General features: G+C 46.0%; 1 protein-coding gene across 3 annotated transcripts in view; it reads left to right on the forward strand.

Moving 5' to 3' along the window:
- Positions 1-9,965, forward strand: part of GPAM (glycerol-3-phosphate acyltransferase, mitochondrial) — a 65,675-nt gene extending 55,710 nt beyond the window's left edge. For 2 of the 3 annotated variants that reach the window (XM_077779460.1, XM_077779461.1), the window contains exons 19-21: positions 645-834; positions 1,961-2,019; positions 2,684-6,429. In XM_077779460.1, the coding sequence (XP_077635586.1) occupies positions 645-834; positions 1,961-2,019; positions 2,684-2,800 (366 nt within the window). In that variant the 3' untranslated portion in view covers positions 2,801-6,429. Of the gene's footprint in view, positions 1-644; positions 835-1,960; positions 2,020-2,683; positions 6,430-9,303 lie in introns of those variants that run through there. The other variant, XM_077779462.1, reaches the window with a different exon arrangement.
- Positions 9,966-13,180: the final 3,215 nt, after the last annotated feature.

Below are 13,180 nucleotides of genomic sequence, written 5' to 3' on the forward strand. Positions count from 1 at the left end.
AGGAGGTGTAGCTTTTGGAGTGTCCAAATGACCTTTAGGAGTTTTTCCATTTTCAGCATTAATGGTTTTACGATGGGGAGTGGTCTTGCCTCTGCACTGCGGGAGGCTTACCCGAGGGTGCCTGTTTGGGGTGGAGAGGGAGAGCCCTCTCTGCCACACGGCACCTCGTCACCACTACTGTCATCCCCCACTATGCTGTGACATGGGCCACTTAGGGGTGGCAGCCAGTGTGGGCTGGGAAGGACTGAGGTGACCTTGGTGACCTTGTCAGGTGCCTTCTTCCCCACTCAAATGCTGTTGAGCTGGGCTTCGAACCCTGGAGGGCCCAGCTTTGGGCCCAGCTATTTTCAGTGATGACAGATGTCATAATTCTGTCATTCAAGGATGACAGGTTCTTCCAGGCAGCTGTTCAGTGGATGTAAATCTCAAGTACTGCGGAGAAAGTGACTACGGCAAAGAGCCCTTTTCAAATCCAGAGTCCTTTCCGGCAGGGGGGTCTATGTCCCCTGAGCGGCGGGCTGCTTCCGAGCAGTGACTAGTGAGAGGCCTTCTTCTCAGTTACCGCCTCTCCGGAAGTCCCGGGTCCGTGCGCTTGTTCCTCCTCTGCCTCGGCCTGACCTCGCGGCCCGCTCTCGCCCTCCCAGGTGAGCCAGTCCAAGGAGCACCAGCAGTTCATCACCTTCCTGCAGAGGCTCCTGGGGCCCCTGCTGGAGGCCTACAGCTCGGCCGCCATCTTCGTCCACAACTTCAGCGGCCCGGTGCCGGAGCCCGAGTACCTGCAGAAGCTGCACAAATACCTGCTCAGCAGAACGGAAAGAAGCGTCGCGGTGTACGGTATGTGTGTCGCTACGGTGGCTTCTCTTAAAAGCTCTGTCTTTTTTGATTACAGGAATCTGCTAATTATAAATGATTAGGGGAAAATGAGCAATTAACCTGACCTCCAACTTCATAGATTACTGTTAGTCTCTGTTTTGGTGTGTGCGTGTTGGTGCACGTGGCTGGTGGCTCATTCTTGCTGCTTTGTAGCGCGCCAGCGTGGGGGAGTTTCTTGCTGTGATCCATACCCCTCAGTGGTGGACAGCTGGGTTGTCTGCACTTGGGAGCTACTGTGACAGGTGGGGCTGTGAATGTGTTCGACCACAGCCTGGGCGAACACACGCCTGCCTACACACTGGGTGCCTCCGAGTCCTCTGTCAGGGCCTTAGTAGGCGCTGCCGCTGAGTCCCAGGTGGCTGTGCCTTGTTCGCACGCCAGCAGCCGCGTGTCTCCAGCGCCCCTTACCTGCCCGGTCTTGCTGCTGGCTGCCGTGTAAGAGGTGTGAGCAGGTGGGAGCAGTGTTTTATATAGTTAACGGCCTAGAATGGCAGCTGCTTGGAATCGGTACTTTTTAGAGCCAGAAGTGAACTAGAGATCATTTCTCTCTAGGCATCCTTCTGGCTCGCTCTCCATATCCATATAGATGGATATCTAGAGGTAGAGTCACCCCTTTATAGATGAGGAAACTGTCCTAGATCACAGAGCTAGTTAATGGGCAAAGCCGGGTCCAGAATTCTCTTCTAACCTTTCATTGTGCTCATCCTGGCCCAGTGCTCTAAGCATCGCCTGTGTGTCACTGTGCAGGGTCACAGAATGTCTGCATACCGTCTTGTTTGCTTCTCTCAAACACCCTTCAGGATGGTTGTTGCTGTTTTTCTTTCTCTTCCTTTTCTCTCTCATTTTCTCCCTCCCTCTGTCTTTCTCTCCTTTCTTCTTCCTGGTTTTTCCTTAAAAGATGACAGAGGAGGTTTAAAGAAACAGCAGATCCTTTGAGGCCTCACAGGCTGCCAGTAGCAGAAATGGAGCTTGACCCCAGTCTGCCGACGTGCTGAAGCCCCCCGGCGCCTCCCACCCTTTCTTACTGTGGATGTCGGCGTCTTTGGGTGTGCCGAACTTTTGACAAGGTCTTGTCCTTTCTCTACAGCTGAGAGTGCCACTTACTGCCTTGTGAAGAATGCTGTGAAAATGTTCAAGGATATTGGAGTGAGTGCCCATAATGTACAGTACGAAGTCACGTCTTAACTTCTGTTCTCTCTCTGCCCAGATCTAGTCTGTCTGAGCCTGGGGTGGGCCCTGAGAAAAGCAGTTTCTGCTGGACTAATTATGACAGCGTTTCTGGGGATTGGGAGGGGGTGGGGTATGTTGAAGGTGAGGCCCATCAGTACAGATTTATTTGAATGTTCCAGAACTTTCCTGGTTTTGATCTTCATCCCCACAGCATTTACATATAACAGTGTTGGGGTGTTTCCAGCTGCCAGTACAGTTTTGGTAGGGATGTTAATTATGCCATATGATTTTCAGTCATTATGTTTTTACTGGTATTGCTAGAAGCATCGTACAGTGTACTTTACCTTCCTGTGGGACATGACTCCCAGGGAGGTACTAACAGCCTTTGTAAGGGACTTATTTGTGACTTTATTCTGACACAAATGTTAACGTATACTGATTGGACTCTACCCGAGGACACCACGCCCACGTCCATAAACTCCCACCCCTGTACTCTTAAACACCCACAGGCACGATTACTTAAAGCCAGGATATGGTTTTATGTGCCTTCCTGCCTTTTGGGGTCTAGGACACAGGTCAGGGTTGGTGCCAGAAATGTCTCCTCTCTCTGGTTTGTCTTTAATTTAAACTTTCTCTCCAGGTTTTCAAAGAGACCAAACAAAAGAAAGTGTCTGTTTTAGAACTCAGCAGCACGTTTCTACCTCAGTGCAACCGGCAAAAACTCCTAGAATATATTCTGAGTTTCGTGGTGCTGTAGGTGAGTCCTGGCGCCTGTGGCAAAGTGAAGGGCATGGGACACGTCCCTCGTAGGCTCCAGCCTCTGGCTCGAGAGTTGAAGGTGCCGGCGTGTGGCCCGGCCTGACCTGTGCTGATGTGACCTGCTGGAAGACAAGTGCCTTCCCCTCCGTGGGCCTGTGCTTCTCCGCCCCCGGGAGGACACAGCCACCCCCACGCAGATGACACTTGGGGCCCTCTGCCTCCGCTTGCAAGTCGTCAGTAGATGATGAAATGAAATCTCAAAAAATCATTTTGGAGTTTATTAAAGTTTACCTTTAAGTAGGACTGTTAAGAACTAATTACTGTGATGGGCATAAACACGTAGATTCATTCTAGAACCGAATCTTATATAGCGTCCTTAATACTGTCCATATATTTTCTGATTAACAGTTAATGCTTCTTTAAACATGATCAAGTCAGCCATTCACTGTGTGTTTTTTTTTCTTCCAGTTTTATCTTTGTCAATATAGCTAATTAAGGGGACACCTTTCATCCCAAAGTGCTTTACAAATGAACGGGCTGATCTATACCACACCCAGGTATCACTGTGCTGTCCTTTGCAGTCAGATTTAGAAAGTGTTTTAAGAACTACATGAAAACATAGTATGAGGTTAGGTGAGAAATAGATCTCACGGGATCAAACAGTTAACATCAGGAAGTAAATTTGGCTGGCACAATTCAAGGTAAACTTTGCCAGAACACTGACTCTAAAAACTTATGCCCATGTAAAAAGTGCCATTGAGTTTTAAATGACCAGCAAGTATTTAGGAAGAACTCCTGTTTTATGTCTGCACTGCTTCCTATCCCTCAGGCGGCCCTGCCTCTCTCACAGGTGAGGCTACTTCTTCGAGATCCTTCAGCTAAATAGCACCTGGCCTAACTTGATTAGCTTGGCCTGATAGACTGTGATAGCGTTAAGTACTGGGGCTCTCGGCCGCTGACCCAGGGCTCTCATGCACTGCGTACAGGTTGTGCACTGCCCCAGTCCAGGTGACTGGTACCCACTCAGGTTGTGTGGTGTGCAGTGTGCGTGCCATACACGTGGTGACCCCACGGATGGGCAGGTGGTTGGAGTTATTTATGGATTTTTAGCTCTGAGAAAAAAACGTGGATTTTTAAAAATGTATGTGGGTTATATGCCGAAAGCCTGAGGCCACATGGTGGCAAATTATTATGAAAAATTGTTCATAATGGGCAGGAGCATAATTGTTCGTTGTGGTAATTGCGGTGATTTCATAAAGATCATGTGATACTAAAACATTTTCTAACAGCTTACCGTTCCTTCTGTTCATGGTATTATGGAATTAGGGATTTTTCCTGATGGGATACTGCAGATAGTCTCAAGGTACTGAGAATTAAGTTTGTACTTTTATAAGCTTGGACTTTAAACACTAACAGCGTCTCCTGAGTATCCTGTGCGTGTCGGGAGAGGGAAGGGCACCGGCTGGTATTTCACGGTGTATGAAGGGTCTCGTTTGAAACTCCTCGCAATGATGCTATGCTGTTGTGATCTTTTTCCAGACTTCTCGGATTCCGTGTTTAAAATCTATTTGTTCTTTGTAGGAACTCATGTCCCCTTAAGGCATTGTCAGTGTCGTAGCGGCTCTGGGATGGAGCGTGGTCTTCACCTTGTAGCGCTCCGTTTTACTAACCGGGAGAGAGGAACGTGCTTTCTTTCGGCTGGAGCCGGGGAACAGCCGCGGAGGCTTATTTATCCCTGTGAGCGTCCCTTTACCAGGCAGGCAGTCATTGCACTAGTCCCTCTCATTCCTTCTCTAAATTAGAAATTGAGGATTGCCCAGACTCCATCCTAGTTTCCTGGAAGGTCAAGGTTGGGACTGACTGTGAGTGGAATCGGCTGCGCTGCCTGTGACTTCTGCTAAGAGCCCCTGCCATGCCCGCCCGAGCAGGAACAATGGCTTCTCTGGCTCCATTTCCCTTTTCAGTTGGTTTGTCTTCTAGAAATCTAGTCAGATGCTTTGGGGAATGCAGCGTATGATTTGCTGGCTCTCTTGCAACGTAACTCACTGTGAGAATAAATATGCATGCTTTTTGTCACTCACTGGTGCTTTGAAAACCTTTTTTAAGGAAGAAAAATCTCAACCAAAGTTATGCTCATCCAGACAGGCTGACCCTGAGTTAATTTTAGCACAACTCATTCTTCAGTGCCTCATTACTGAAAAAAACATACATCATCACGGTAAGGCTTCCAGATAGCACTGTTTTGCTTAAAGATTTATTCTCACTGTTTTCCAAAAGCGAATGGCTTCTATGTAAGATTAAACAAACTAGGTGCTTGTAAATAATTTATTACAGTTTACCGCATTTCTATAAAACTGAAATGCATGCCCTCCAGGGGAAGAGTGTGAGTCAAATTAAAAAACAAAATCCAGTAATAAGCAATACGAAACTGCACGCTTTCCAGTGAAGAGTGTGCTTAAGTGATTTCAGAACAGGCGAAGGAATCTCTGCTCACTTCACTTTTAAGAAAAACAAAGGGAAGGCACTAGTGTGAACCGTGTGGCACTAGTAAGAGAGAATGTATTCTGAATCTTCCTTCTCGGATTTGTTAAGTCTCTCGAAGTCGGAGAGGGGAGCGGATTGCAACGAATGTGAACTCAGATTGTGGAGTTTGGGGTCACCTGCAGGGGAAAAGCACGTCCCCTGGTTCTCCACGTGATCCGAGTGTTCTGTGAGATGCTTGTCGGTGCTTTGGAGAAGCAGTGTTGCTGGTAAAATAAAAGTGTACGCGAATCCTCTCTTTGTAGAAACTCACAGTGCTCTCTAGTGCAGCACGGGCTCAGGGTGGGCTCCCAAGCCTGTTTAACCCAGCAGTTTAGGCTGTTGTGACCCCAGGATCTTTTCCCCTCTTTGCAGCCCTACGAACCTCCACGAAGCCATGGAAAACGTTCTGGGAAGCACTACGTCAGACAGTAACAGCAGGGAGGCAGAGTTTGCATGCGTTTTGTACAATCTCATGTTCTAGTTCATGGGTGTACGTTTCCTCCCCTGGAGGCAATAAGCACAGAAAACTGTAATATAGCTGGTCAGATACCTTTCCTTTGATGGAAAGATCTGCTGTCCATGATCCTGGCTTTTTCCCCAACAGTAGCAAAATTAACACAAGGAACACAACTGGGGTAAATAATGAAGATTTTAACTCCCATGTAGAAGAAAATATTGCACAATTGAATGCAGATTTTTATCCACAGATATTCTAGTATTTAGAAATGATAAGACCTATCACTGAAGTTTATAAGACCTAATTTGGATATAAATCTGTTTTTTAAAACACTTTTTAGGAACTTGAGACTTGGCACCTGGCATTCTAGTTTAATACAAACTAATGATTGCATTTGAAAGAATTTTGACTTTATATCCAAACATCGAAAGCTCTGAAATGCCTTGATGGAAGGTGTTATTTTCCTGTTGTACAAAGAAATGTTGAATTGTTGTATAAAAGGATTACTATAAAGTACTGTGAAATAATACTGTGTGATTTTGTGAACGAAACTTATTTGGAAATGTCGATTGATTTTTATGCCTGTTAATGTATTGTCAGAAGCACAGAAGTGTAGTTTTGTTTTAATAAACCAAAAAATGAATATATTCTTGATATTTCAAATTCGTAGTTAAAAGTTCCCTACATAATTTATTATACAAAGAGTTGCTCTTGTTTGATTTTATGGAGGACTTTATTAAAATGCTTATAGGAAATAATTTTGCATAAATTTATGGACCCCCGGTGGGTGGTTTTAACACTGACCCAGAGCTCTTCAAATTTGATCAAGCATTTTCTCTCCTTAGTAAATGTTCATTTCATAGAGATCTACTTGGAGTTTCTGTATAGGTTCCTTTAAAGCTTCTGTCTTAGCTTTATGTGCCGAAGTGTTAGGTTTCTTCCACTAGTTGATAGTAGTTGCTCAAAAACTACTTTTTTGACAAGGAAGGCAAGTCTTTTCTTAGAGCACTATTTTCTGTGGATCCTTCAAAAGTGTCCACATGCAGCCTTCTCAAGAGTGAGCCCTCCAGAAAGGGGGGCAAGCACATGCCCATCCACGCCCTTTGTGCGCATGACATGGCTGTGAACCTGACCCCCGGATCATGAACCCTGATGGCCACCAGACCCTCTATCTGAACTTGGTACTTTGCCCCCTCTGCTGTGCTCTGGAAGGTTCTTGCCAGAACTGTATCCTTGCCCTCTGGTGCATTCACGCTCCCTTGCTGTGGCCCAATGTGACCTTCCCCTTATCGTATGAAATTCCAGTTTTCACAACCACTTACTCTAAGGGGATGTCAATTGACTTTGAAGGCTCATCGCTATGTTCAGTTCTGTGCTCACTCATTTTAGTCCTGTTCATTCCCCTTTTAACACCTTGCAGTCTGTCCTCACACATACCTAGTAAAATTCTAATGTCCCTCCGTGACCAATACAATGGTATTTTCCTCCTTGTGCACAGCATCTGTAACGTCCGCGCCACAGCTTGGCCTCTCACTGATGTGCTCTCTTGTCCTTACAATTTTCCATGGTCCTCAGGTGTTCTGTCTCTTCAGGATTCCACTCTTCACCTCTTCCTTGCTGCCCACCCTTTATCAGAGGGTCCTGGTATTGTTGCCAGAGCCTCTGAGTTAAGGAAAAAAAGGCCAATTTTGCCTGAAAAAAAAAATGTTTTTAATATGAAAGCACCCAAGCTTTAGATGTTGGTGCAACAAACTATGTGGATGACGTCCACTGCCTCACGGGACCACTTTGTCCTTGTCAGCTGCCAGCTCATGCCTTCTGCCCCAGGAGAGAGCAGTGATGAAATCACCCGTTCCAGATGCCCCTTCCAAAAGCCGGAGGGCAATCCATCGTTGGGAGAGGGTTGACCTTGCCCATCTAAATTAGCCAGGGATGAAGTCTCAAAGCAAGGCTTTGATGATGACCACTGGGTAATGTTTAACCAGGCAGGCAATGGGCCTCTGAGTCAGCCTTTGGTGTCGGGCTCATTTCCATGCCCACATCAAGGATAGTAAACGTCCAAACAGGTCCATGTTGCCACCGGCAGTGGCTTTGGCACTAGTGCAAAAGCTACTTCTGACAGGAAGTGATTAGAGTAAATACCCAGGCTTACATTCCAGCCTTCTGGGAAAATGTCTTGCCACCTTTGCAGTACAGGTCTGTTGAAAATAGAAGGAAAAGAATCCATACAGATACCCTCTTAAACACCCGCCGAAAGTCCTCAAGTTACACAGCCAAGATAGGGAACGCAGTGAGGGGCCCGCATGTGGCAAGAACAGACGTAGATAACCTTTCCCTTTGCCTCCTTTGGGCTTCTTTATTGGTGGGCTGATCCTAGACCTAGACCCCCGTTTTCCTGCTGCTGTCCTTCATAACTATCAGGAATGCCTCTTTGACTCTCAGAAGAGACTAGGTGCAGATAATAGATCACGTGGTCACGGTACCTGTGGGGATATGCATCTGCCAGTCAGTGATAGGATCCTCCTGCTAGACTGGAGAAAGAAGCTACCTTTTTTGGGATACCATTATTATTATACAAGACCTGGACATTATTTACATGATGGAAGATTTTGCTGGAATGGGCAGCTTCGCTTGATGCCATTGCAATAATGATTTATTTCCATCTGCATACTCTCTGATATTGTCACCATCTCTAAGAAATAATCCGTGTCACCTAGAACTACTTTGGTGTCTCTGTATTCTAGGAGAACTATCTCCAACGTTCATGTTAACTGGTTGAATCTTTCCACCCTTTGCTTTAGAGTCTGATCCACTCCAGGGGTATTGCTCCCACTGCCGTTCGCAGTGATTTTCCTTGAAATTTTTTCAGAAACATGATGCCGCTGTTTATTACCGTTTTGGCTGCACTTTTTGACTAAAACTCAAAGAGGGGAAGAATATCTTTCTTTAAATTTCTTTACATTTTATTTTAAAGAGAGCACGAGATGAGGAAAGGGGCAGAGGGGGGGAGAGAGACCCTTAAGCAGGCTCCACGCTCAGTGCGGAGCTCTATGACGGGCTCGATCCCATGACCCTGGGATCATGACCTGAGCTGAAATCAAGAGTCGAAGCTCAACCAACTGGGCTCCCAGGTGCCTTGAAGGGAAGAAACTTTCTACATGTCTGTCCTGCCATGACTCTGGCTACTGCAGTTTTGACTCTGCTGCCTTTTTTTTTTTTAAATACACTCAGGTGTTTACCACCTGAGAACTTTAACAACGTCAAATTTGCTTGTAAGGAAATGTTTATAAATATCTAACTGCCGCTTCTTGAATGATTCTGAGCACTTATCGGGGGACAGCAGGGGAACAGCCCAGATATTCTCCAAGTAATCTTTCAGTTTTTCATAATCCCACAAAGTGCCTCTCCTCGGGTACTTTCGGAGGGGTTGAGGCCAAACCTGCATGCTTTGTTATTGCTCTGTTAAATTCCACTGTTAAAATGGTGAGCAAAATACCCTGCTTCTATTTGTATGGTTCTAGGTGTGCCGTGGTAGAGAAGAGAATCACCTGTCTTCCTTCACCTAATAAGGAAAACCAGAGCAACATGGGGCCCATGATAAGGATTTCAAGGAGGGGTTGAATATGGTCGCTCTCTGTGGATCAGTGGTTCTCTAGGGTGATCGCCAGACAAGCAACATCAACACCACTTGGGAACTTGTTGGAAAAGCAAATACTTTCGGCCACACCCCAGTTCCCAGCAGTCTGTTTTAACAAACCTCAGTGATTTGAGAAGCTCTTTTTGAGAGCTTTGAGAAGCTTGCCTCAAAAGTTTTTGCCACTGCCTTGGCAAAAATGGAAGTTTCACACTTATGCACATTTTAATCAGGAAGGGGAAACAAGGGGACAGAGATGGGTAATAAATATCCTTTCCAAAAGGGCTGCTTCTCGGGAAAGTATGAAAGCCATCAAGTAAACTTGACCGAATTGGGCGATGGGATCACAGGGGTTGGACTTTCTATGCATGTCAAGGTACATCTACATTGGGAAACAGTAATACTGAGCCTGGTCATTGCTTAGCCATTTCTGTAGATGAGGACAGGCATAGCTCCTGCCTCACTGACTTGTCATCTGGGTGGTTCTCAGCACTAAATTTATGAAAAAGAAAGCATGCCCAAGTTTTGTTCTGTGTGCCCCTCAAATCAGCTTTTATTGTGTTTAATAAAAATGATTATTTTTAATAAAATATTATTTTTAATAAAATGTCTACTACATTGTTTTGCTGGAGCCAATCAGCTTTCTTCTAGTTTCACATCTTCATGTAATTTTCCAAGTTCCACACTAAATGGATGAATTGTCTGGTACATTGCTGTGTGGCAGTTTGATCATTTTACTTGCTCGTTTGCCCTCCATTTGGCTGGTGGTCAAACAATGATGCTTCTGTTCTAGATTCTATCATCGACTTACTGTGTGAGCAAGGGCCATTTTCTCCTCTGGAAAACTTGGTGGCTGAATGCTAGGTGACTCCTAATTTTCCGGTCAGAGCCAAACTTTCTGTCCTTAATCGGAAGTATTGAAAAGCAAATACCACCCAATTGCAACCCCTTAAAATTTACAAAGCACTTCCACATTCATTCCAATGAATTGCTTCTTCAAGATTCCGTTGTGAGGTCGTCCTCGGACAATAGAGGGCAGCCATGTTCCCTGAGGCGATGTGACTTGCTCAGAGGATTTTGCAGAAGCCCTTTTTCACTCACTGTGCTGTTTCAACGGAGTTGAGCAGGAGGAGAGCTTTGGGGTTGAAGATGGCCAGAACTGGCTACCATTTATTGTTTGTTACAGAGCAGAACCAAAATTGGCAACGATTACCATATATGTTGGAGGAGGTTATCAAGAGAATGTGACCTCCCGCTGACCTGCAAGCCGGACCAGGGCAGTGGGAGGTCCTCCCCCTCTCCCCTGTCTGAGGAATGTACATTTTGCCCATTATTCCCGGGCTAATGGCCATTTCAAGGAAGTAGCGGTGGGAGAGGAAGGTGTTGTCCAGATCCTCTAGAGGCTTCTGTGACTGATCCCAGTTAGGGTCTGTGTGTGAACTTTGAAGATCCCGGTGCAGAGATCTACCCATCTTGCAGCAGCCCAGGATAAGCATCGTAAGTGAGTTAGTTCTCTTGCTTATTTAAGTCCGCCACCTACCAATCTGGAGTGATCTGCTCTTTCTTTGGTGTCTCCTTGCCTTCCAGGTACAAGGGCCAGTTTGGGAACCAATCATACGATAGCCTTTTTATTATCATGTGTGTCAAGAACCATGCGGGTCACTTGGTGGTGCTCCAAAAGACCCTAAGGGGAAACTGAATGTAAGGAATTAGTCAAGGTCATGTTGCTCTTGGGCTGTGGGGCTCGTTTTCAGACTTGATCTTCAGCATTGTGTTTTAGGAACCCTCAGTGGAGACACTCAGCCTCCCTGGTGGGTCCATGGCTGGAAGAGAGAACAAATAACAATGAAACAGAACCCGCAGATGGCATTTATTTGGGGAGTGTTTTGAGCACAAGACAGGCTTTGGTTGGGCTCACTCTGAAGTCTTCCACTGTGTTCACTGGGTTGGAAAAGTCACCATGTTTCACATGGAGGGTAGAGGCGGCATTTCCACCCTGTCCTGGCCCCTCGATCTGGGGTCAGGAGATAGCCCTTCCCCTACAAAGCACTGAATAAAACACTTCTAAATCTGCACTCTCGGGACAGTAATGATATTAACAGGGTCATGGCTACTTACTGGTGTAAGGCTCATAACCGCAAGTCTGTTTTTAGAAGAAAGTTTGTTTCTATCTCTGGATTGGGAAGTTTTACAGAATCTGTCTTGTAGGGGCCTTCCAGCCTCATTAACTTTTCCCCACTGAAGTGCCCTCTCACCGTGAGCACAGAGCAGGCAAATTAATTTGGAAAGAAGGTCTCAGATGGGCGGTGGAACAGAGCCATTGTCTTTGATCAGGACGTAACTTAATTTTTATTGGCAACAGCCTTCCATTTGAGGTCATCCTCCAGGAAAATTCATTGTGCTCTCTAATCTCTTGTACCGGGAGCATCAGCTTAAACGGTGTGTCCATCGTTGCTGTTTTAATTCAGTTTTATTAACAACACAATCCTGTCAGTGTCCAGAAAATAGTTTTACATAAATAAAGGTGAAAGGTAGGGTTTGAAAGAGTATTTGTCAGAAAGCGCATGCATCCGGGTCTCATGATTCTGGAAGGGGCCAGAATGTGGCAGACACTGAATGTGGGGGTTCCTGTAGCAGAGATGACCCACAAGTGCTCAAAGATGACACCAAGGACCAGACAAATTCCTGAAAAGATGTGAGAAAGTCAACTTTAAACATTATAAATAGTTTGGAAGGCTGAAATGCTTTGCTGTGTAAAGCAACCTCCTGGCAAGGTCTTTAGTGATAGGAAGTTTATCAAGTCTGCAAATTAGAGTCAGTAACTGTTTATATCTATCTGGGCAAATGCTTGATTTCTCCCCTTTGTAAATTACCCCAACGAGAAATGACCCCATGTCTATTATGGGAAACTGAAATGAGCCATTGGGCGATGCTTTGAAAGTATAATTTATTCTCTCGGGGTCACGGAACTCTGTTTTCTAGGGGCAAGAGTCCTTTCAGTAAATTCTCTAGGACTCCCTCTGGGCCACTTGGGGGTCACCCAAGGACATTTCTGCACCCTTTGTCTGCCTGGATCTCCTTGCTGAGGGCTTTCTCTGACTGGGAAGCATGGGGGCCCACAGAGCAAGCCAGAAGTGCTGGGGTGTTAACATCCCATGAGTGACCATCAGCCACGAAGGGGTTGGACCCAGGGGATAAATAGTTGGCTTGTTGTGCCCCTCATCGGCACAATTCAGAGGGTCCCCAATGGGATTAAGCTCCAACTGGCCATGGCAGTCACCTACCGATTACACTTTTTTCTTGGCTTTCCCTCTTCCCTGTGTCCTTCTGGTTGTCTCTGCTTCCTGGCCTCAGTTCATCCATAAATGACTTGGAGGCAGTTCTTGTCTCACGGGTGGCCTTTAGGAGAACTCAAACTAAGACAGCCCTCATGACTATTCGTTGGCTAGATGCTGAGCTTCCAGCGATGTTAAGAGTGTTTCCAAAGACCGTAACGTTGGACCTACCAACTCACCGACATACCGGCTAGCAGAACAGTTAGAGAGGGAGGGAGAACCTGACCTCTCTAATTCCCAGTTTGAGATCCATGTTCAATGATGCTGACGAGGAATGATCTCTAAACATCGCCCCGCCTCCTTTGCTGGTTGCCAGTGAGAAGGATCAACACGGTGTTTGGAGAGGTTAGAATTCAGGGTGGTAAATGCTCAGGAAGTGTTTTCGTTATCAGTAGCCAACACTGATGGGGTTTAATAGGCAGGAGACAG

This window comes from Crocuta crocuta, unplaced genomic scaffold, assembly GCF_008692635.1.
Source record: "Crocuta crocuta isolate KB4526 unplaced genomic scaffold, BGI_CrCroc_1.0 scaffold138, whole genome shotgun sequence".
Lineage (NCBI taxonomy): Eukaryota > Metazoa > Chordata > Mammalia > Carnivora > Hyaenidae > Crocuta > Crocuta crocuta.